The following is a 24,719-nucleotide window of genomic DNA, read 5'->3' as shown; positions in this document are numbered from 1 at the left end:
TTCACCATCCTCTGGTTGAATCTCACACTCTGCCTCAGCTGATGGAGGGGTCACTGGTGTGACCTTGGACTGTCCGCTCAGGGATGTCCTGGGTTTGTGCACAGGAGTGCTACTTTTCTTGTTTCTTGAGAACTTGGGTTTCCCCTTGGTCTCTTTCTTCCTGGAATCAGAAGGTTGTTCTTCCTGTGGACTCGGGGTTATAGGTACTTTTGTAACTTCCCATTGAGAGTCATTCAAAGTGAGCTCTCTGGCCTCCCTTGTCTGCTCCTGCTTCCTTTTACTGGGAGGCCTGGGGGTGCTAGAAACAACTCCAAGAGTTTTTAAGTCATTCCCCAACAGGACTCTCCCAGGCACCTCACACAGGTATTCACACAAGTCATATTGTTGCACTGAATCAGAGCTGGTAGTATTGGAACCATCTGAAGAGGGCCTTCAGCGAGCTTAGTCAGGCCTTTGGGTGCCTTAGCAACATCATCAGGTTTGAGAAACGTTTCATCCTCACTGTGATGCTGGCCCCAGCGTCTCTAATGGCAGAGGTTTCTTGACCATTCACAAGTACACTGTCCTTGTAGTATTCCTTTGTGTTATCTGGAATAGAGTTATACACATCTAAATTCTGCTGTTCCCACAGAGCCAGGGACACTAAAGAAACACTGGCTGAGACTCCAATGGGGTCTTCAGACAACAGTTGGAAGTTTCCACTTGCCATATGAACCTCTCCCTCAGGAATGAAGGCTAAGGAGGTAGTGTGGGCCCCTGAAGGTTTACCCTTACATCTGGGATCCCCTTTGACATGGTCAGTTGACTCACAAGCATAACATTTTCCAAATGTTTTGACAAATGGGGGCTTCTACTGACCTCCCTTTGGTTTGGCATTAGAGGTTTCATTAGACTGACCTGGTTTCCCACATGGCTTACACTTCTTATGTTTGTGGCACTCTTGGATGGGAGGATTTAGAATTCCCCTTGTCATCTTTCTTGTGCTATTTCCCCTCATCCTTCTTGTGAGTGGCCCCAGAATCCTTGTGAGTGGTCCTGTTGGCAACCCACAAGTCAGCAGCTCTTACTAGCTTCTTGGGATCAATCTCTTTAGAGTCAACCAAGTGCTGTCTCAGCTCAGGAGAGCAGGCATCAAAAATAGACTCCAACAAAATTAGATTCCTCATTCCTTCAGAGGAGTTCACTCTGTAACCCTTAACCCATCCAAGTTTTTCAAACATTGACACACCCAGGTAGCCCAAGGGGTATCATTGGTCTCTTTGAGAGTCCTAAATCTCTTAAGGCACTGGGAAGGAGTTTTCCCAAATCTAGTTATCAAAGCTAGCTGCACAGTTTCATACTACAATCTTTCAAGTTCCCCCACCTCCATTACAGCATCAGTTGCAACCTGGGGGAAACTAGACAAAAGCCAAGGAATCCACCGATTCCATGGGAAACCTTGAATCCCATAGTCATATTCAAAAGCACCCAACCAATCCAAAATATCAAGTTTCACATCATACATACTCACTGCTTCTTTAGGCATGCAAGGCCTCTTTGGACTGGCAGACCTAGGAGGTCTCTGGGATAGAAACATTTTCAAGAGACCTTTTTTCATTTCAAGAGCATGTTTGCATTTCTAGTTCCCTGTTGTTGATGTCCTGATGTTTGGCTTCAGCTTGAGCCTGCATTCTTTTGAATTCCAATTCAAGTCTCATTTTTCTCAAGAGACACATATTTTGGACTCAATGATGGACCTTGTGGGATGAGGAGTTAGACTCTGAATGACCATCCTCATCATTTTCCGAATTAGTAGGAGTTACAGGCCTACTATTCAACCTTTGGTGAGCTAACAACTTTGTAATCAATTCATTTTTATTTCCTTTAACAGAGAGGTTCCTGATCCTACACATATCTTTCAGTTGATCTTCTGTTAGAATGATCAGGGCTTCTTTCTTGATGTTATCCATATTAGACATGTTACAATTGCTATTCTAGTGGAGCTTAGCCTTGTGAAGGTTTTTAGCTGAACAAAAGTAAAGCAAACACCATGTAACAACTCTAAAATAGCCACCCTGCTGGGTGACTGACAGCTAGGCTGGAATGAATGGAACAAAACCTGCATGAAAGGCGAAGCTTTTTGGCTTGGAAGGCAGAGTGGACCAATGGACGAAGGAATCCAAAGAACTTGGAAGAGACGCCTTCTGCAACTCCTGGACCGTTGGTTTGCCCGGTGAAGCCCTGCTGCTGGGCTGAAGCTTCGAATTGGCCTCTACTAGAGAAGACCTGCAAGGATGACTTAGTGGGACCAATCAACTCCAAAGTAAGCCCGCCTGGACAGCCTCTCGAAGCTGGTTGTATTTCCACAGCTGCTGGTGCTGGAACCGAAGAGCCAGGGAGAGGAACACCAGATTGTGTGAGTTGCTTGGTCAAGAGCTCAACGAAGATCCTACGGACTCCCAGGAAGCAGGACTGACCGAGCCTGACCCACCTCAACAGAGTGCTGGACCACAGATGCAAGGAAAGCCCAACTCGACAGCCAAGAACCGCGGTTGTGCTATTTGCTGAGGCGCTAGGAGCTGAAACTGCGAAGTGCCACTGAATAGAAGTTGGTCCTTTTCTGTCGCTGATCGTTCCATTGCAGTGCAGGAGTCCTCCAGGCGTCCTCCCTCTTGTCCCCACGACTGAGGCCCAGGAACACAGGATCTGCAGAGCTGCCCAGGAACACAAGCCAGCTGGAACAATTTCTTCTAACCAAAGGTACTTACCTCTTGTGTAGCCTCACTTGTTCTCAGTTGAGATTTGTCTTGGTTGCTTCTGTAGAGTTTCCAAAAGCTTCTTTACCTCACAAGCCTAAACAGCTTGTGGCCCTACTTTGATTTCTTCTTTTCTAAAAAGACTTCTAAAACACTGTGCAAGACTTTTGCCTACCTGTAAGAATTGTTTCAGCTCACCTAGACATTTGCCCAATTGACTTTGGCCTGGCCTGGCTGCCTGAATGACTCTTCCTCCTCTGAATTTGTGTTTGATCTTCCTTCCAGGAAGGGGTTAACTTACTTTGCATTGGGGGGTTTCTTCAGAATATTTGTGACATCTCTTGTGTTGTTCTAACAACCTTTTTCTTTTACATGTTCCTAAGTATTGCTCTAAATGCAACAGTGATATATTAATGTCCACAGTGTCCTAGCTATTTAAGTCAACTGACGGTGTAGGAAGTGTCTGTGTGCCATCCCAAATGGGTACTTGCTGACTTAGAGAAACTAAGAGTGTGCATTTTGGAGTGTATTTGTGTGTTACTATTATATTGCCCCTTCTTAAGAAGGCTTACTCAAACTAACTGTTAAATAAATTAATAATTGTTTAATCAAGATACCTTGTGTGTAAGAGCTTATTTGGATACTTGTCACTGTGAATCTCTGTGTAACTCCATTTCTGCTGACATTGACCCCTCTTGAGATAAACCTGGCTGCACAATCATGCTACCAACCTGTGTAGTACAGACTTAAACCAAAGGTTGGGTTCCTATTGCCAGGAGGTCAAGGTTGTTGTAGTGCACCCAAAGGGTACTACTCCAAATTTTGCCTAACAGTAGTAAAAAAGTAAACCACTGCCACCAATCATTAATTGTAGAAAGGAGAACATAAAAATGTTACATGAGAAACTAGACAAAGGGGATACTAATTAACCTCTCTAGCACCCTATGGTAAAATAGTGTGTGCTGGGTCTAGAAAGTTACAAATTGTAAGTAAAGTCAATTTCACTTCACTGCTGTTGGAACCAGTTGTTTCACCAAGAGAAGGTATTTAAACCTTAGGGAACTCTAAGAGACTTCCCTGTGCCACTGCACTGAAGGTGCCGTGTGTCACAATGTAAAGATGATGCCTGTGGATTTTGTCAGACTCCAAAGTTAAAAGAAACACAGAGTCCAAATCACATTAAAAATACATGAGAGGGTGAGGAAAAGGGCTCACTCTCTCCAGGTTAGAAATTAAGAAGTCCTAAAGTCCAGCAAAAGAGTTGGGGGTCTCTAAGGTAGAAGGGCATTAGCACATTTCGGAGAATTCTCCCCAACAACCTCCTACTGGAGTGGCATAGGAGGGAACTTGTAGTGGGTGATCTCTGCTTAGGGGGGGTTGAGCTCCCTCTTGAGGAGGAGGAGGATCTGCCCCTACTTCTAGACCTTCTTTGTCCTCTTTAAAAACCCTGTTGGGGGGGGGGACTGCCCTTGTGAAGAACCCCAGGATGAACTTTGCCCACCCTGATTGTAGTTAGAGGACTGCTGGGAGTTCTGTCCTCTAAACCAGCGTGTGTTTGAACCTCCTCTCTGCCCAAATGGTTTGTTAGTGAGTTGTCCCAGGGATTTTAGGGTATCATATTGCTCCTTTGTACAAGTGCATCCTCAACTGCTTTGCCAAATAAATTGTTGGGCTCAATGGGCATGTTTAAGAGGGTAGCCTGGGTTTCCAATTTAAAACCTGATTGACAGAGCCATGCGCTGCGTTTAATTAGTGTGCCTTCTGCCATGATTCTCCCTGCATTGTCTGCTGCGTCTAGGTTATTTTTAAGGATGCAGCTTTCTACCTGTCTTCCCTCGCGATGGTGTGTGAGAGCTGTGTTTTAGGGGCTCAGAGACAGAATATTTGTTGTGCAATCTCGTCCCACTTGTGGCAATTATAGCTGCCTAATAGCGTAGTATTATTAGCAATTCTTGTTTGATAGGCAGCCAAGGAAGCTACTTTCCTGCCCCGGGTGTAGAGTTTTTTGCTCTCCTTGTCAGGAGGGGCGTCGGCAAAGGCCAGAGGGGTTCCCGCTCTCTTTGTTGTGGTGGTGAGTACTAGGGAGTTGGGCTTTAGCTGCCCCCTAATGTATAAGGAGTCTGAGGGGGCTGGATTGGGGGTAAGCAGAGAGGGCTGAATACGTCTCTGGACCGATTGAAGCAAGGGGATAAACTGTGCTGCAGATTTTTTAGCCCCAAGGATGTCCTCCATGAAGTCTTTATCGACCTGGGTTTCCTGGGTATCTATCTTAAAGTGCTCTGCAGCCTTTAAGAGCAGGTCATTGTATTGTAGTTGGTTGTCTACCGGGGGGCCGGCACCGGTGGGTCAGTGTGTTCTGGGGATTGGATGATGTATACAACATCGACGTCATCATCACAGTATTGGTCTCAGTCCCCTGTGGCCTCTGGGTCTGAATATGAGCAAGGGTCATGTGAGCCTTGAGTGTCATAATAATATGTGTCTTTACCTATGTCTTGGCATGACGAGGTAGTGGCCTGCGTGGTGTCTACGCAGGCTTTTTTGGCTGCAGGCAGTATGCTTACTGGCTCGCCTTGTGGGGGCCCTTAAAGGTTATTGAGCTGTTTGGGGTGTTCATCAAAGAAGTTTATAAAACTGGACATTCTTTGTATGACCCTATCAAATTGTTCTGGGGTCCACTGGGAGGAGCTTGGCAATACAGAGGGAGCATGTGTAGGTGGTGGTTCTGGGGTAGGGGTCTTCTTATGAAGCATTGCCCCTGAAAGGGTGTCGTCAAGGGTAGAGTAATCCCTACCTTTCGTACCTTGTGACTTGGAGCATCAAAGATTTACAGTTTTTTGACATTCTGGCCTTCAATAGGGTCCCGGGCACGTGTTTCTTTATTAAGTCGCTCATCTTAGAGCTTTTTGCTGGGGCAGTCGACACGTCTTTCAATGCCCGGTTGCCAGACGCGAGGACTTCCCAGATTTAGAAGCAGTGTCGGAAATGGACTTCGGCGTCTGTTTCGGGGGCCCGTCATGTGTTGATCGCGACTGAGATGGCCCAGAGGACAGGAAATATCACTGCATGTGGCTTATCGGTCGACGACGTGGTCGGCTTTCGGCCATGGGGGATGTGCTTTGTGTGGTGCGAACTGGGGGTGCTCGATCCTCCGGGTGTCATCCCTGTAGCTGAACCGGCAGCCTGCCTGTTGGGGTCTCGCACGCAGGAATCCGCTGGATCCCGATCACCCTCAGCGTCACTAGGGATGCCGATGCTGTCATCGCTGGTGTTGGGTAAGAATTAGTGCAGTCAAACTGTATAAGACTACACAAGACTTATCTGCTTGGTATTGGGTAACCCACCTTTTGGTATATGTCTGTAATGCACAACAGCCAGGCCTATCTCAAGAAGGGTAAATGTGAGCTGTACAGATATAATATAATCAGTTAATACAATTAACCAAGTAACACTTACACTCAAGGTTTCAGTTCTTAATCATTATTTAACATCAGTTTTAGTAAAGCATTCTTGAAAAAGGTAATTGTGTGTAACAGTTCAAGCAAACTTTGGAATTAATTTTCAGAATCAATAAAGCTGGTGGATACTCTTTGGATATGCTTAATACATCTCTCCTACACCCTGATGCGACTTCAATTGCAAGAATAGTATTTGCATTTATATATAACACCAATATACCTTTAAGACTCAGTTTTAGAAAGGAAGGGTTAAGGAAAGTAAAAAGGTTAGAACAGTTTCTTATAATGTGAGGACAATTGTAATCCTCCAATGAAATCTAGGTAAGCCTTTCCCAGCAGTAAAAGTATTCAACAAATCACAACCTATGAGGGAGAAGCAATGCCAAAGTAAATGGATTTAGAAGAGTGCCTTTAGGGACCAAGGACAGCCAAAGTAATTTGGACAAAGTATATAGTTCTGATGCACTTCTTGGATAAAAGTCTTTCACAAAGTCAGATAGTTCATAAAAACACTTGTAGGAAGACACAGTGTTAAGCCTGCAAAGGGAGTTGAAATCAACTCAGAAAGTTAAGCAAGTGCAAGTCTCAAGTGAGATAACACGACTTAGGCAAGGAGGTAAGTACCGCCAAACCCAAAAATGTACATTTGGTTAGAAGAAAAGTGGTCCAGCTGGATTCCGTCTTGCTACAGCCAAGCAGACCCTGGTTCCTGGGCCTCATTCGTGGGGACAAGAGGGAGGACGTCTAGAGGGCTCCTGCGGCTGTACTTGGGAAAGACTTCGGCAGCTACGGGCTTGCTTCGATTCAGTGCCACTTCACGGTTTCAGCTCTTCGCAAACAGCACTGAGCACTGATGCAGAACAGTTAACTCCGGTTGGACCTTCATTGCTCCCTCTGTCCTGCACTCTGGTGAGGGGACTCTGGATCGGGATTTCCAGTTTCTGGAGTGTCCTGAGGAGGCTCCTTCAGCTTTCAGCAGTTTCTGAGTGTCCTGAGGTGGCTCCTTCAGCTTTTGGGCGGATTTGTTTTACGGCAGACGTTGCACTTGGTTATGGACTCTCGACCCCTGGCATTGGGCTTCTGCAGCAATGTAGAGGCACAGGAAATCAGGGATTGCGCAAAAGTTGAGTTTGTCTCGGGTTTAGTTGGTCCCACTAACCCAAGGGAAGATGTGCGTCCAGAGCTTCTCTATCGATACGAAAAAGGAGGTCAGCACAGCAGCAGGGCTTCACCGGGCAATTCATAGGTCCAGGAGGTTGCAGCGGCTTCTCTTCATGATTTCTTCTTCGGATGTTTCTTCCAGTGGTTGACTCTGCCTTTCGAACCTCCCTCACATCCTAACCTTCCAGACACACTGGAGCCAAAGGTGTGCTTGAGGGTTGAAGCCTGCCAAAGGCAGGACAAACAAAAGGCTAAAATCTGTCTCAACGCGCGGGGTAAAACCCAAGAAAGACCTCACAAACAGAAAATGGTGAAAAAAGAAGACAGGGGCCATTTTGACAAAATAATCACCCAGGGGTGCTGTACTCCAGATGAGGGTTCAGCCTGCGGTAGAAAAGTACAATGGTAGTAAACATTAAACCACTGCCACCTGCCATTTAAAGTATTGAGGGTAACATAAATGTTACAAGAGAGAGTAGGATAAGGGGCTACTAGGTATCCCCCCAGCACTCCACATAAGATGGTGTGTGCTGGAGCTACAAAGAAAAAAGGTAAGCAAAGCCAATTTCACTTTACTACTCTTGGGAACTGTAGTTCACACATGAAAAAGGGTGTTTAAACCTTTTCTCAGTGACACTGCACTGAAGGTGCTGAGTGTCACCATACAAAAAACAGATCCCATTGGAGTTTGTCAGACTCCAAAAACAGTTTAACACAAAAATCCAAATCGGGTAAAATACATGAGAGAGTGAGAAAAAAAGGACTCACTCACTCAGGGTTAAAATTAAAAAGTCGTAAGTCCAACAAAAGGGGTCTCTAAGGTTGAACAGAATTAGCACAGAAATGAAAATTCTCCCTAACAATGCCACCACTGTAGTGATTGAACCAGAGGTTGCGAAACCACCACTAGATCATCCCATAACCCACTTACTTGCGACCATTGTTTCGTTAGCCACTCTTGCATGGGCGCATGCGCAGTCTGGCGTGTAGTACCAGGTAGATGCAGGACGCCATCATTCATATTAGACGCATTGCCTTTCGTATCGTCACCTGACCACCAGCTATGTACTGCAGTGTCTGAAACAGCATGTTTTGAACCCTCCCTTCAGAGGGGAAGACTAGCCCATTGTCTGATTTGATTAGTGCCCCAAGGAATTACTTTATTTGGCTGGGCACTAGACTGGATTGCTTTTCGTTTATGGAAAAGCCAAATTGGAACAACAGATCGATTGTTTATTGCGTGTTTTGTAGGCACCTATGGGGTCTGTCCCCGGTAATAAGCCAGTTGTCTATGTAAGGGTACACTGGAATGGAATGCCTTTAAAAGTGGGTCAGCTACCACCGGTAGGACCTTTGTGAATACCATGGGTGCTGATGCAATGCCAAATGGTAGCACTTTGAATTGGTAACGCTTGTCTCCCAATTTGAAGCTTAGGTACTTGTTGTGCGCTGGCAACATTGAAATATGAAAGTATGCATCTTTCATATCCAATGTTGCCATGAAATCCCCTAGTTTCAGTAGGTTATATGTGATGTTACCGAAGTAAAATTCAAAGTGGTAAGTTTTACTGAGGTAAAAAATACTGGAAAAAATTACGATTTGTTTTTCAATTTGTGGTGTGCCTCCCCATCCACCCAGTTTTTCTACCCTTTTAACCCCCTCCCCCTCCCATGTTAACCCCTTACCCCACTACCATATTTATTTAAAATGTTCTGAATGTTTGTATTTTGTCAGTATTTTTTACTTCAGTAAAACTTACCACTCTGAATTTTTTTCAGTAAAATGACTGGATACCGTTTCAGTAGTGGGATGACCACCTGCAATGTTGTCATCCCTAATTTTTGGGGCTTTACACACGTGTTTGCAGGGCGCAGGTCCAGCAATGGGCGCATTTTTAGATCTTTCTTTGGAACAAGGAAGTACATTGAATAAATACCTTGATTTTGTTCCAGGAATGGCACAAGCTCGATAGCTCTCTTTTGGAGTAGTATCTTGATTTCCTCCTGCAGGATGTTGAAGTGCTTGGCGGACATTTATCTTATTCGAGGTGGATGGTGGCGAGGTGTTTCTAGGAACTTCACAGAGTATCCATTGGCCACTGTGTCGAGTACCCATCTGTCTGAAGTTACTCCCTCAAATTGCTGGGCAAATGGTGCTATGCAACCTCTGACCGGGGACGCATGGTAGGGGCTATGGATCGGTCCATCATTTGGAGGCAGGGGGTTGCTGCGCCTCTAAAGGCCACAACTCTGCCCCGTCCTTTTCCGTGGTGAAACCCTCGCTGCTGGGGCTTGTAGGACGACTGCCCCTGGATCTGTAGAAGGAGGCACCCACGCTGGATTGGCCTGGTCTGCTGAAACCCTTCGTCCGAAAATATCAGCGTGTGTTGAATAACCACTTTCGAATTAAGGGTTTATTTAATATTTCACCTAATGTTTTGATGGTCCTGTGTTCTTTCTTCGTGGTTTCCAGCTGGTCATCTATGGCTTTACAAAAGAAGACTGCCTCTTCGATAGGCATGTTGATGGGGGCTGCCTGTGTTACTGGCTTGAATCCTGAGTCTCTGAGGCATGAGTGCCTCTTTAGGAGTGTTCCCTCAGTGAGAATTCTCCCTGAAGTGTCAGCGGAGTCTAGAAGATTTTTTGGCATATTCTGAGACACCCGTTTGCTCTCTGTGGCTACTTTGAGAAGGTGTGATCATGCAGGTCTGGCACGGAGTCGAGATGTATCGCAACGTCATCCACTGGGTGCTGTTATAGCTGGCAAGGAGGGTAGTGTTGTTTAGTATTCTGGTCATGAATGCACCAGAAGTAGCGATACACTTGCCAAGCATATAGAACCTTTTGCACTCTTTGTTTGGAGGTGCTTCGGCGGTGGAGAGTGGAACGCCAGCTCACTTTCTGGTAGTAATACCGACCAGAGAATCCAGCTTGACATGCCCTCTAATATAAAGAGGGTCGGATGGCGATGGTTTAAATATTTGTTTCCATCCGTGGGTTAGCTGCCCTAGTGAGAGAGGAGGAAGTCGGGATGGAGAGACCTTTTTCTTGATGGATTCCTGTAGAAGAATAGCCTGACTAATGGGCTTTTTCGCATTGAGGATGTCCTCAACAAAGTCAGTTCCCTCTGGACTTGTTTCCTCCGTTTGAATTCCAAAATGATGAGCTGCCTTCTTAAGCAGTTCATTATAAAGAAGTGTGTCGCTATAAGCGAGGTATGGCCGCTTGACTGCTTAGGCGTCGGTAGGATCTGTAAAGAGGAGATCCGGGTCATCCTGGTATTGTTGATAGGTGTCGCCGCCATATTGGTCGGGATCATCCTGGTCGACAACCCAAATGTCTTGGTCAGCTTGGTCTAACTGCAGGTGACCCTGCTGAGAACTTTGTGAAGCCTCCCTGGGAGCAGAGGTATGATGATGTGTGGGTGAGTGGGGCCTTGGGTTTGAGTAGGTCTCACTGGCCCTGAAGGCTTCTCCAAATGCGCAATTTGCTCAAAAGTCTACAAAAAAGGAGATTCTCACCATTGTTTGTTCAAACATTGCCCAAGTCCATGCTGCACCCATTGGGGTTTCTGCCATGGGGGCTTTTGCCACTTCAGGGGTTGCCCTGGGGGTAACCATTGGGTCTTCTGTAGGACAGTCGGCCCTGGGGGTATCCTTGGGGCTTTCCCTGGGGCGTTTTTTGTGAAGCATTGCAGACAAGGGTGAAGACCCTTCCTCATAGTCTTCAGAGGTTTCAGGGGTCTTTTTACTGTAAGCAGGTGCTCTTTATGGCGTTTTTCTGTAAGGGAATGAGATTTATGTTTTTTTGACGGCTGTTTCAGTGTCTCCGCCTCAGCCGTCGAATAATGTTTAAGCACGCTGTTCGCTGGAGTGTCTTCACAAACACCTTTTGGTAGGTGCGGAAGCAGAATCACAGTAGGCTTAGTTGGTGGTGGAGCGGTAGGTCGAGAGACGCATACCGCTGGCGTGCAGCCTTCCGCTGAGAGGTCAGTCGAGGAACAGCTTAGGGGTGTGTGTTTATGTGTAGTTGTGAGCGCGTGTACGCAGTTGTTGCCAGGGGCCTTCCTCATAGCAGCGTTCTGCAACTGCCTTTCAAGGCTGGGGACAGGCGGGCAGGATCTGGTATGTTCCCTTGGTATGTGAAGTCTTCGAGCTAGGAATCCGAGTCTTGGCTGCCTCGGCCATCATGATCCAATTTGAAGATACCCGCAGTGGTCTCTGACTCCGCCATCATGGCATGTGCCGCCCACCGCTTAGTTTGGCGCTCTTTAAGGGTCTTCGGTCTAAAGGGTTTGCACAATGAGCAGAGAAACGTTAAATGGAAGGCAGTGGTTACACACTCTGTGTGTCTTTCCACAGAAATGTTCTATTGCACTTAGGGCCAAAATTTAAAAGTAGTACGCTCCATAGAGGAAGGTGGACACAGAGGCAGCAAGACAAAGACAGTAACAACAAAGCATCAGTCCCCCCACTCTCCCTGCTGAAGGCCGAAGCTAGTCGTCAGAGCAGACATCTGTTTCAGTGTTAGGATCAGGCGTTGAGATGGCTCTGAAAGTCAGTCGCCAATGAAGTGTGTCGATCGATAACCGGCAATTGAGATTTGGATGTAATTAAATCAACAAGTAGCGTTTTATATGGACTCCGCGAGAATATGACTGTCCATGATGCATAAAAACATAATCTGAGGGACCTCGACGCTTGAGGGATCATGGGTACAGGGTACATCACAATAGGGATTAGTATTATAGTCACGCCATGTCGACGTCCCTTTTTTCGAACTTCGAAAAACGTAATGTCCAATACTCTGCAATTTCCACTAGATGTCAGCCTATGCAAAGCATGTGATTCTAAGATGATCCACGAGCCTCAGAAATAAATATATTATATATATATATATATATATATATATATATGAGAGAGAGAGAGTAAGGAAAATAGTTGGTAAGAAGGCTTAGATAGGCATTTTATTTCCTTTAAACAATCCAGTGGCACCATTTGCAGTTGGCATCATGGCTGTGGCCTCAGTCTGCCCAAAGCCAGGTTTCCTTGCATAAGGCACAAAGCACACAAGCCCCCATTTGCATCCACATAATGCTCTAGGTACTTCTAGAGTGCTCCAACTTGAGTATGTGCAGGTGCTTTTATAGTACAGTCATAATGAATCGGGCAACTACGAAAAAAGAGGCAAAGAACTTACGGAAGACAAATGTGGGCTGCAAACTGGTCTGGGGGTGCTATCTTCTAGAGCAGTGAAACAAACATGAGGGCTGATGGTATCCATTCCCCCGGCACATTGTATAGTTGTTGGCTGACTTAACCTAAAGGGTCAGGACCAGCAATTAATGTCTAGGACTATTAAGGAGTTTTACAAATATCCACATATGGTAGGACAAGAGAAGACTCTTTCTTAGATGTACAGGTTTCTCATTCTTAGCTTAGGCCGGAACTACCCAAAAGGTTTGGTAGCAATGGCTGAGCAGCCAAGCTTAGTCTAGGAGGGAACAGGGCTGTAGGAAGGCACACAGGACTTGAGGCATACAGGGTAATTCAAAGACACACAGACACACTAGTAGTTTATATAAAAATAGCATTTATTATACTAAGGTAAAATCTGTTAAGCAAGGTAAGTACTAGTCACAGTAAAATTACAGTTAAATAATAATAGAATAAAAGGTTGTATTCTTTAAATCAAAATGTAATAAAAGAAGACAGACTTTAAATCAAAGTATGAATAAAGCAATGTTAAAACTCTTGAAATAGGTAGGCAAACCTTTGGAACACTCTGGTAACTTAAATTAACCCTGGCTTAATCAGGCTTTAGAAGTCCAAACATATACTAGGTGATACACACAGAGTCAAGAGGGGTGGTGGGGGCATTGGTGGTCCAGTGACCCAAGGTTGAGGAGGAAGGACTCAGGTGAGTAGTTGGTAGATCAAAAGGTCTATGAAGAAGTATTCTTGTTTGCAGGTAAGCACAACATTTTTAGAAAACTAGGCCCAATGGGTTGTTCACCTCAAAGGGAGATAGGGTGCCCTAGAGAGTGTTGCAAGTAACAGCTTAACTGCAGCCCTCCCGGTGCACAAAATCACACAGCAAGACCAAGGTAAGTACCAAGGCTTGAGACAGTACTTTTTCAAAGGAGACTTTGCTGCAGCAGGTCAGCCCACCATGCGAGGCAACACATGTCCCTGGTTCAGGTTTCTTGGCTTGGAAGGCTGAAAAAGATCCTTCGGAGGCATCAGCCAGATGCACTCGAGCAGTGGGACGCCCAGCAGTGGATTTCCACAGCACAGGTGTGTTGGAGCCTTTCACAGGCTCTGGATGCAGATCGGTTATCATCTGCTGAAGTTTGTGCCCTTTCTCAGTCCTCCTCTTGGTTGACTTTCAGGAGCGGGATCCAGTCACTGGAGATCCAGAAGGATGCTTACCAAGTTTCAGGCGGAACCGACCTTCGGCAGTGTGAGGAACTCATGGTGACAACAGTAAAGACAGACAAAAGTGATCACAGATAAAGGGTGTTTATTTAAACTATATGCAGGTTGGAAAATACATAATCTAAACCTAAATCTAAGATGGGAGCAAGCGTCTACCATTAAATGAAAAATAAGGCAGTCCTAGTGGCGTTGTCTCAAAATAATAAAGGCCTATACTAAAAAAACCTATTGCCAAACCTTCCAACTAATACAAAAAAGGGTGTGGAATAGTTTTCAAGAAAAGATAGAAGTTTTTCGCAAATAATATGTCAGGATTCACAGCACACACTCGAACTTTTCCCAGCACGAGTTAAGAGTTCCAATGGCACCAATCAGGACCGTTGATGGCCAAGTCTCGTTCCTCTTGAAAGTCTCTTGCCTTCGAGGGCCTGATGTATTCAATAAACAAACAAACACAAAGTTCTCTTCCACAATCCACGCTGGGTGATGGCTTCACCCCTCGGTCCCCTCTTCCGGACGTAGAGCCTTCACTCACAATTTTCAATGTCTTTTTAAACAGTTCCAGTGGACATCTCTTGGCCGGGTTTACCTTTGTCAACACACTGTTTCTCGGGACGTTAGACCTTGCCCTCTTCTTGTTAACACCCCTCCTTTGGGTTCACTCTTGCCAATTTCAAATTCGCTTTCAATGTTCACGGGATTCACTTCCCTTTTACTTTGACCATGCAGGATTTGCTTGCCTTACTTTCTCATGTTTTTAGATCAAAGTATTTCGATTGTACGTGGATTTTGCTAAACCTCCTGTATGACCACTTTGACCTCTTTCGTGGATTCTCTCACAGACTCCTGTATTCTATAGTTTTACACAAACATGGAACAACCAGAGTCTCTCGGGGTGACACCCACGTGGTGTCGGTTCCCTCTGCAGCTGGTCTCCCCTCAACACTTTTAATGTTCCTTGAACTTAGCGGCTTTCATTCACCACAGCCCGGCTCTTATCGGCTGTCCCCTCGGCTCACCGGCTGTGATGAACCACTCATCTTTCTTCATAACTGGAGTCAAAGCCGGAACCACGGTAGCAGGAGTTTCCCTCGCTCCCGCTTATCGACATCGGCACGCTCCGTGTACCATTAACATCTACTGCAAGACATCTGTGCTATTGTTTACGGTCTTAGCCTCTCTTCCAGGAAGGTTCAGCGGGCCTGGGATGAACGGGGCAAGGTTGCTTCTATCCTCGCCACCCTCTCGCTTCCCGCCGTCTTTCTCCTTCTCTTGAACTGCTGTGACCGGTTAGCTGTCTCGACGTGGTGTCTGCCGTGCTCGTACAGTGCTCTCTTACTCCATCTTTTTTTCCCTGTGGGGAAGGGAAAGGGCCGTCAGGTGTGTGCGAGTCTGATCAATTGCCCGACTCTGCCTGACCCCTGCAATGGAACATGTCAGGTAAACTGCTCTGGTGTTAGTCTGTTCTCTGGTGTGTCGTGCGAAAGTGTTCGTATAGAAAAAGGGGGGCTGCGGGTGCAGTGGTTTCGAATGTCGTACATGGTAGGATGGGGAAAAGGTGTCAAAAGAAGGGGGATACCGCGTCTCACCCATCGGTGTCCCACTCCCACTCACGAGGACCTGCCCATCCAGGTGATCCTCCCACACTGGTCCACCACCAGGATTTGGATCCAATAGCAATGGCTGTGTCCTGGCCACCTGGATGACAGGTCACCGGGGACTAACTAGGGAGACACCTTCAGGTTTCTCACAGCAGATCATGCACTGCAAAATGACACAGGACACTGGTTATTGGTGAATTGTAGGCGGTAGAGGTCGCAGCTTGCCCACGGGTGACTCAAATTGAATTTTGTCTTGGGACTGGTTGATCCCACCAGTCCGGGGGAGAAAGCCGTCCTTTTCGGGTCTTCTCTGTCATCCAGAAGCTTATGTTGGGATGCATTTGTAGAGCTCTCCATCCGGTATTCTACAGGGGCACGTTGGGCTGAATAACTTTAACCTGAGGGGCTGTGGTGTTGGCAGATTCTTAACTGAATGAAGTCCTATCCTCTTCTAGAGGTATCTTGGGTAAGTCTTTTGGTTAATATAGGATTATATACAGTTCATCAGATTCTGAGTTGCCCCTACGTTGGCGAGAACTCTCTTACTAAAATTCTCCTTTATTTTTGTGGGTTCTTGGATCCCAGAAAAGAGCAGATGGAGCGGTATGCTGCAACTACACTCAGTTTGAGGAAACGTTAAAAACATAAGTTCGTCGAAACTGACTAATTGCTGTCTTCAGAGACAAGCGTGGTAATAATTAGGTGAAGAAAATCATTGCTGAGACTTCAGGTAAGCACATATGTAACTTCTTTCCTTTCTTTTTACAAGTTCATTCATTCACTAAATACCTTGGTTTTGCAGGTCTTCGGAAAAACTGTTGAAGAAAATACCTTGGGACGATGCTGAGGAGAACTTGGATGAAGGCACTGCGACTATGAACGAAGGCTGCTGAGAGAAGAAAGGATGCAACTGCGACGGAACTTCTGACAGAAGATGCAGTGACTACGAAAATAACTGGACTGGGAAAAGCTTTGGAAAAAACTTCGGTTCGGTAAGTCTTTACAATTATACTGGTATTCTGTTTTGCTGTGGAAATTAATATATCTTATCCTGTTTTTCTTCTGACCAGTTCTGTCCGGAGATTGCTGGTAGTGTTACCTGCTATTAGCGGAGAAGACGCGAAGCGAGCGCTCCAACGGAGGCAGGGCTTAAATAGCTCCCGCCGTAACAGGTGTAGCATGCACTGCGAGTTAACTATGGAATTAGCGGCATTCATGTTCAGTGTAGGGGGGAAAAACCATGTAAGTGCAATGAACCTATTGGTAAAATGCTAAGAGTGAGGAAAATGCCTTTTGTGCCAGGCTTGAAGCCACTGTTTCCCAACTGATTGATATGAAGTTCTTTGTCTCCCTTGTGTTTCTGAAATGGATATATATTCCTTTGCTGGGATCATGAAAGTCTCCTCCGCCACATTCTGTCCTTTCAGGGCCTTGGCAGGCTTTCTAAGGGAAACCCGCCAAAGACAAAAGACTCATCAAGACCAAGCCCACCCAGCTAGGTAGAGGGCGGCCTCACAAAGGACAAGCCATCAAGAGATGGTGACAAAAATGTACAGCCACCATTTTAAGGGAATGGGGAACCCTGTGTTTCCTGATGCAGCGGCGAAGACAGCCTGCAACACGAGTTTACAAAAGTTGGTAGAAAAATATCCACTGCCACCAGCCACTCAGATGACTTGTTGCTGTAACTAGAAAGCTACAAGATACGTGGAAAAAGGGATACATTGAGTACCCACAGCGCTCCACATAAGGTGGGGTGTGCTGATTCCACAAAATAGAGGTTAAGGTGGGAAAAAAAAGGTTCCCACTGTCCTGATAACAGAATGTTATTGCAGAAAAGTAAAGCATAAGGAGCTTTGCAGCAACACTGCACATAATGTGCAGTGTGCTGCAATAAGAAATTACAGATGCCATAAGGTTGAAGGAAAACAGAACTCCAAAAGAGAGTATCCAAAAGAGATACAAAACCAAAACACAGAGTAAAAACTTTAGTGATTGTGGAAAAAGGGTCCTTAGCAGAGTCAGATAAAAAAATCAAGAGTCCAGAAAAACGTGCTGAGGACTCTCAGATGGAGAGCATTTCACATAAAAAGGAGATCAACTCTAACAAGGATACACAACTATCCAACTGAATCTTGCCAGTCTGGTTTTGTGGTGCCACTGCTGGAACTTTCACCACACCTTGCCTTCTAAAGGGGCCAGTGATGAGAAAGTACTCATATTACCTTGTCCAGGATGGTTTCCTTCTGCTGCTCCTTGAAATCCTCTTTTTTCACTTTGAATGATTTGTACAGAACCTCAAGTTTAGTGGGATCGGCCTGCAAATGAACTTCAGAGCCCTTTTCGTAGGCCTCCCAGGCAAATACTATAAAGACAAAGAAAACAGGCATTCATTTTTTGATGCTCCATTAAATACAAATATTGAAAAAAGTCAAAGGAATGACAATTGTAAAGTAAAAAGGGCTCAACCATTCTAACGTATTCAATGCTTAAATTGGGAGACATCTAAGACTAGATCATCTGTACCCCAGGGAGAATACTTGGCCGAAAGACTGTATAGGCATTTAAGTTCCAAAAAGTAATCTAAATGCAACTACCTTATGCAAACATATAAACACTTGTGCAGGGGAGGAAGGATAGCTCAGAGCCAACGCGTTTGTCTTGGAAACAAGACAACACGGCACAACACAGGTTTGAATCCCGATCCCGCACTTAGAAATCACTTGCTGGTATTAAGCATATTCTAAATAAACAATCAAATTAATAAAAAATAAATAAATAGGGAATAAGGTGTTGGCATAGGAGGAGAGAGGGCAGGAAGGAAGGTGACTGGGATGGGGACATAGGAGTAGCACAATGACACTCTTCCAGGAGACACAAGATATGGGAAGTGGGCAAAAGAGAAGAAAAGGGAGTGCAGGAGAAGAGGGACACTACAGCCAGGGGTGCTGAGGTAGTTCAGTAAAGCACTGTGGAACTGTTGTGCTCCTATAGTACAGGGTGTTGGTACTGCAAATGCTGCACCCTATTTGCAAAGCAAATACTCTCTCACACTCTCCTGAGAAAAGCCTGGACTGCTCTCCATGCTTACCCTGATTGGGTTTTGGCTAACATCTCAGAGTTCCCTGGTCACTATAACTAGGGTGGCCTCCTGAAGCCTGTCCACTAGGCCAGATTCTAGAAATCCATCTTAACATATATTAGCTTAGAATTTTCGAAAGGACAATTTTTGTTTTTCCAGGTTAATATGTCATTTATCAACAGAGTCAGAAGACAAAGCGTCTAGGGAGTGTTGTAGACCAGTCTAATTGTTATCAATCAAAGCTATATAGTCAGCATAACCTAACCACCCAATGTGGGTGTCAGCAAGCTTGGGAGGGAAGGTACGGGCAGCAGAGACAGCTTTGTGTAAATCTGCAATATATAAGTTAAAGAACGGGAGCGAGAACATACCTGTTTCAAGCCTTTATTAGTGGCAATAAGTGGGGAAAGAGTGCGAGAGATGTTCAGCCTGATCCAGACGGTAGTTTCAGAATAAAGTTGCCATATTACATTTAATAGGCCTTCCGGAATGCCCCATTCATATAGTTTCTGCCCAAGCAGCTTGAGGTCTACTGAATCGAAGGCTGATGAATAGTCTACAAAGGCAAGGTGCTAAGGTTTGTCAGGGCAAGACCTAGTACAATGAATTAATAATTGCAGTATAAACATGCTGGTGATGACCAGGGTGAAAATATGTTTGGGACATGTGCAAAAGATGAGGTTTACCCACCTATAATCAGAGTACCTTTAGTAATATGTTGGCAAAAAGCTTACTTGATGCATCTAACATAGCCAAATGTCGTTAATTTGCACCCTCTGAGTGAGCACCTTTTTTGTGAACTGGGGTACTGATCAATTCTTTCCATGAAAGAGGGATCTGCATGGTGGCAGTCACTTTCTAAAAATATTTCTAAGTAATGGGGCCCAGCACCTAGGGTCACTTCTAAAAACTACTAGCAAAAAGTACCCTTTCTCCGAACGGGTTGTGTAGACAGACATGATAACACTCATCAATTGTTGAAAATAAATGATCCTTAAGGCCACTGTTCCAATTTGCTTATCGCTTGAGGTGCTTTGCACCATGAAGTAAACTGCATGGAGAATATGAATATGTTTGGGATATTTCTTCTCTGTGAAAGATAGTGAGCTAAAGACTCTGGGTAAGTCTCTCGTAACCAGCACTAATGTCTGGCAGAGGGACTCCCAGGACCTCCCTTGTTAATTTGCATATTTAAGTAACTTTGGGTCTCACCCTAAGTTACTAGGGGAATCCAGGCGTGGACCCATTGCTCACTATTCTTAGAGAGGCACAGATCCACCCTACTGATGAGGTCCAACTAGACTGAAACACGTGTCTGGGGTTTCTGTTGGTACTCTTGTTCAGAAGAGAATTGCCTAGCATTTCGGTGCTGGACTGCCCCAGGGCAGGACAAAGACTGATATGTTTGTGATATTTTTTCTCTGTGAAAGATAGTGAGCTAATGACTCTGGGTAAGTCTCTCGTAACCAGGCCTAATGTCTGGCAGAGGGACTCCCAGGACCCCCCCCTTGTTACCGTGTGGCTGGATGACATACCCCAGAGCAGACGTGTGGGTGGGGGAGGTGGAGTCGTGAGTTGGTGTACTGCAGCATATTGGGACCTTCTGTGCTCTCTCCCCACCTGTCGCTTCACCCTGGCGTGGTGCAGTTAGTTGTGGTGCAAATATCTCAGAAACCGTGCTCCCTAGAGTCTTGAAATAGAGTTTTGTTCCTCGTGTCAAGACCAGTCCTTCTACGATCACATTGATGTTTCACCATTTTCAAGCAACCGTCTCATGTGCGAAGGTGCTGAAATCCTGAGAAAGGGGTGGGGTGTTCAAATGTCATGTAGTCAGTAATGTCCGGAGGGTCCTAACAGGTAACTATGCAAAATGTGGTGCAGATTGGTGAAACGGTGTGAATTGTATAAGGAACAATGCTTTGCCAAGCCACAAACCCACAAATTATGACTTTTATTAATATAGATATATAGATTTGCAGCTCCAGACACCACCAGAGCATAAGTGAGGAGAAAGAGCATACCAGAGTCGTGAGCGGTGCTGCAATTGTGTGTGGGCGATCCGGATGAAGTGAAATCAGGTGTGAAATCCAGGTGTGAAATCAGGTGTGAACATCCATTCTCGGTTGCCAGCATTGACAGATTCCAGCACCCGCTGGAGCCCCACAACCTGAGGAGGCACGAAGTGGTGTGGGCCTCGGCTAAAAACAGGGACGTCAGCTGCCAGTCTCCCCCTTCCCACCCTCCCTGCCCCCCCCCGGGAAGATTATCTGGCTGCGCGCTAGCTGCATGCCTTATTAGCACTGCAGTTGATGATCGCGTTGGAGGCGGCACACAAGCTGGAGAGGCCACTTAGAGCCGAGGCATCAGAGAGCCCGGGTGCCTACCAGGCCATGATGAGAGTAGCAGTGGGGGTGCAGTGGCGTGCCGTGCATGCTGGGAAGCGCTTGGATCCACAGCAGGCGGCCCTGCCATTGTATGTGGTTTGAACGGAGCTTTGGGCGCATCTGAGCAGGTGGTGTGCTGGCAGTCCCATAATCTCTCAAAATTGTAGGCTGGAGCCCGGGGAGGACAGCAAAAGGTTGGCAGGTCCGGACCCTCTCCTGCCTGCTACCATCATGTGGTCCTCCTACCTGATAGTTGCATTGTGCAAGATGGCACCACCACACATCAATCCGGGGAGCCTGAGCTACAGGAGGAGGAGTTCAGTGAGAGAAGCAATGACGTCACTGACCACGGCCATGAGTGGTTGATTTTATTTTTGCAAGGTGGTGTTCTAGGGAAACATACCCAGAAGCTCACACACAGAGCTGCCGCGCTGCGCCCCAGTGCGCAGCGAGCCCAGGATGAGACCCCTCCCGCAGGGACTGGCCACTGGGGCGAGGGCAGGGGAGTGTCTGTGGTGTTCACGACCCAAAGAAAGGGACAGAGGCCGGTCTATGCACGAATCCGGTCCAGCACCGATGGACGAGGAACCCCCAAGAAGAATGAGAAGCGCTGTCCTGAACAGCCTGCAATGCATTAAGACTGATGGACCTGGATCTAGCGCACTTTGCCACCAAGGACGATATTGGGGGTATCCTGGCAGAAATAAGGGTGCTCCGTTGTAACCTGCAGGCATTATTGACGGACTTAAAGGTGAGAGTTGTTACACTGGAGAATACGGTGGAAAATCTGGAAAAGTAACCAGCTGAATGCCGACCTCTTGGAGATGTGCTTCAATGCCAGAATGACTGAGCTGTAAATGCGAGAGAAGGAAGTAACCCTAAAGATGGATGACTTAGAGAAGCGGGAGTGAAGAAATAACCTCTGCCTACTGGGGTTGAAAGAGGAGGATGGAGAGACACCCAGACATGTGGAACGAAAGATACAGGGGATATTCAACCTCTTGGTTTTGGCAGAGGGGGAAAAGTAGTGGAGACTAAAGGGACACACATAGGGGGCAAACCATACAGCAGTGGCCCAGATCTGTCATTGCCAGATTCACAGGATACAAGGACAAAGCGGAGGTCTTAGTCTGAGCATAGCTGAGACAGTCTGGAGTAGGAAGGATCACGTATACAGGTCTACCAAGATCTGTGTCATGATCTCTGCTTCCAAAAGATCAGGACTTGCCCGACTCCCTTGGAAGCAGACCCATAACCCCGGTTCCGAGTGCCAGCCGGTCCCAATTGGGACCTTTTGGACCCTGTCCTGGCGCCAGTGGCACCAGGCTCATAAAGATGCCCAGTCCCAGAGCTGGAAGCGCCGGGCTCATAATGCTTGGGTGGACTTACCTGCAGCAGACCATGCTGCTTACTTACCTGCCAGTTGAACCCCTGATCCTCTTCTGTTTGGGACTACTTTTCCTGTTGGGTGGGGCAGGAGCCACTCCCTAGGTTCAGAACACTGGAACTCTTCTGGAAAGCAGGAACTCTTTTCTTACCTAGGCGTGGCTGTGGAAGGAGACACCTAAGCACTACAGGAGGCTATTTAAACCACACCCGATGGATGAATCTTGCTTTGCGTTATTCTGCATTCTCTGCAGCAGAACGCTCATCGTGTCTTCTGCTTCTGATCCTGGGCCTAAGGGAACAAAGGCTTACCATCCTGGAATCCAGTCTTCAGCAGCACCTGTAAAGACAAAGAAAGAACAGGTTAGCACTACGGTCTTCAGTGGCAGCGCATCTCTTACCTGGTCCATCGGCTGTCACCAACGCCTCGCGCTGCATTCCGGCATCTGAAAGACAAAGGCTTACCTACTCTTTGCATGCTCCGGAGGTCTTCGCACTGCATTCCGGCATCTGAAAGACAAAAGCTTACCAGCTCTTCGCACGCTCCGGAGGCCTTCGGCGCTGCATCCCGCATCTGAAAGACAAAAGAAGGTGCGTTTAAAGACATTGGGCAACTTTATTACTCACCTGCCATTACTCCTTCCCACGCCGAATCCAGTGGGTATTCCAGCACCCTTCAGCTTCTCTAAAGCTCCGAACTTGTACCTGCAAGATAAAAGGGACAGTTAGTGCGCATCGTGAAGCAGGCTACAAGTGCTTACTTACGTGCTTCCAGGCGCTTCTATTCCTCACGCGGGTTCGATCCTCAACTCTCATCAGCCCGCCATCCGCCATCGCCGGAACCCTGCAAAACAAGAGATATCATTACAAAGACTTTTAAGACATTTGAAGTGCCCAGAACTTACCGTTCGTGCAGTTAACGACGGACAGCAGTCCTCTGAGGTCAAGAGGCCTGCACCCTTATCCAGTGAAGAAACTGGTTACGGCACCCTGCCCCGAGGCAGATGGAGAGCTCGGCGTTCACTTACCTTAGGTGAGGGTGTTAACCTTTGGGGTTCTACAGGAGAAGAGAAAGGGAAGAGGAGAGAGGCACCCAATAACCCCAGTTCATTAATCCCATATTTTCTATCTGCAGACATATTACTCTTCGAGTCAGACATACAGTGCACAGAGGTCCAGCCCAAAGAGCCAACCGTGTGTTACACATCACCTTTGAAGATACGGCATTCACCCAGTCAAGACCGGCGCCTCTGCGGGAATCAGGTGAGCGTTACAATCTGTCAGACCTGACACTGTCCAGAAGGAGAGATTGTTGACCGCTCACAAAGTGGCTTACGGAAAAAGGCATCAGGTATCAGTGGGCATACCCCTTTGCTCTGCAATTTGAAGTGGACATAATAGATTATCGGATAACATCAGCAGAGGAAGGGGAATAAGCCCTGTGCCACGTGACATCGGACACGGCCGCGGGTGGAGGGCAACAGGGGAGCCCGCCTCATGCAAGGGAGAAGCCGGCTCTGCTAGCAGGCCCCACCCCCCCGGAAGGAGTCAAGGACGGACTGGACGGCCCTACGGAAGAACATTGGACAGCCTCTGCCTGAGCACTGAGTGTCGCTTGACTCTGTGTCTGCTGACGATGACCCTTGAGTAGGGGGGCGAGAGGCTCCCATTTTGAGACCCGTTGGGGGACTGCTCCTTCCTGACGTGGTGGCCGTCAGTGGGAAGGAGGGCATCTCTACGTCTGTTTTAGTTCTACGTTGCGAGTTGCAGTTTAAGATGTTATTGTTTTCATGCCATTTTAATGATTTTGAGGAAGCATACGTTGCCCAAAATGGGTGTTGAGATATGGCACTGCTTGATACGCGAACAGGGCTTGTGGGCCCCAGAGTTATGATTGTAGGAAATAACAGGGGAGCTGGATGACAGGGTCTAAGAAGGGAGGTGTATGCCTAAGGGTGGGCACAGTCTATGTGAATGGGCTAAATTCCCCCCACTAAGAGGTCCCTACTGGTGCGCGAGTTCCGCAATGCAGCGCTTGATGTGCTTTTTGCCCAGGAAAAATCGATTCGTAGCTGGTGAGGAAAGACAGCTGTGAGGTGCATGGATAGGGCGGGTTTACTGGGCTTCAGGGCCCTCTAAGCGTGGGGGTGGGTGGAATACCTATCCATAAGCAACAATGTCTACAGGATGTTTCATTGATAAGTTGTACTATGGGCCCCTGCTGGTTGTGCAGGGCTCCCTGGATGGAATGCAGGTGGTGTTGGGGACGCTGTACGCTGCTAACCAGGGAAAGGCCCAGTTTATTGCTTAGGCCCTTGATGCGGTGTTGGCTCTATCCGGTGATCTCTTTGTAATAGGAAGAGATTTCCACGCCTGGGCTGATGAGTGTGCATAGGAAGTTAGCAAGACAATCAATCAGAGGAGCAGGGAGAGGGGCGGGCGGGTGGTCATTCATCTGGGATGAACCATGGAGAT

The 24,719-nt window shown here is 46.8% G+C and overlaps 1 protein-coding gene across 3 annotated transcripts in view; it reads right to left on the bottom strand.

Moving 5' to 3' along the window:
- Positions 1–24,719, bottom strand: part of SLU7 (SLU7 homolog, splicing factor) — a 525,459-nt gene that overhangs the window by 181,283 nt on the left and 319,457 nt on the right. For all 3 annotated transcript variants that reach the window (XM_069654248.1, XM_069654249.1, XM_069654250.1), the window contains exon 11: positions 17,618–17,757. In XM_069654248.1, coding sequence (XP_069510349.1) covers positions 17,618–17,757 — 140 coding nt within the window. The remainder of the gene's footprint in view (positions 1–17,617; positions 17,758–24,719) is intronic.

This window comes from Ambystoma mexicanum, chromosome 3q (assembly GCF_040938575.1).
Source record: "Ambystoma mexicanum isolate Mex_15411 chromosome 3q, UKY_AmexF1_1, whole genome shotgun sequence".
In the NCBI taxonomy this organism is placed as follows: domain Eukaryota; kingdom Metazoa; phylum Chordata; class Amphibia; order Caudata; family Ambystomatidae; genus Ambystoma; species Ambystoma mexicanum.
Note: the sequence above shows the minus strand (reverse complement) of the source record. Positions and strands in the feature narration are given on the sequence as shown.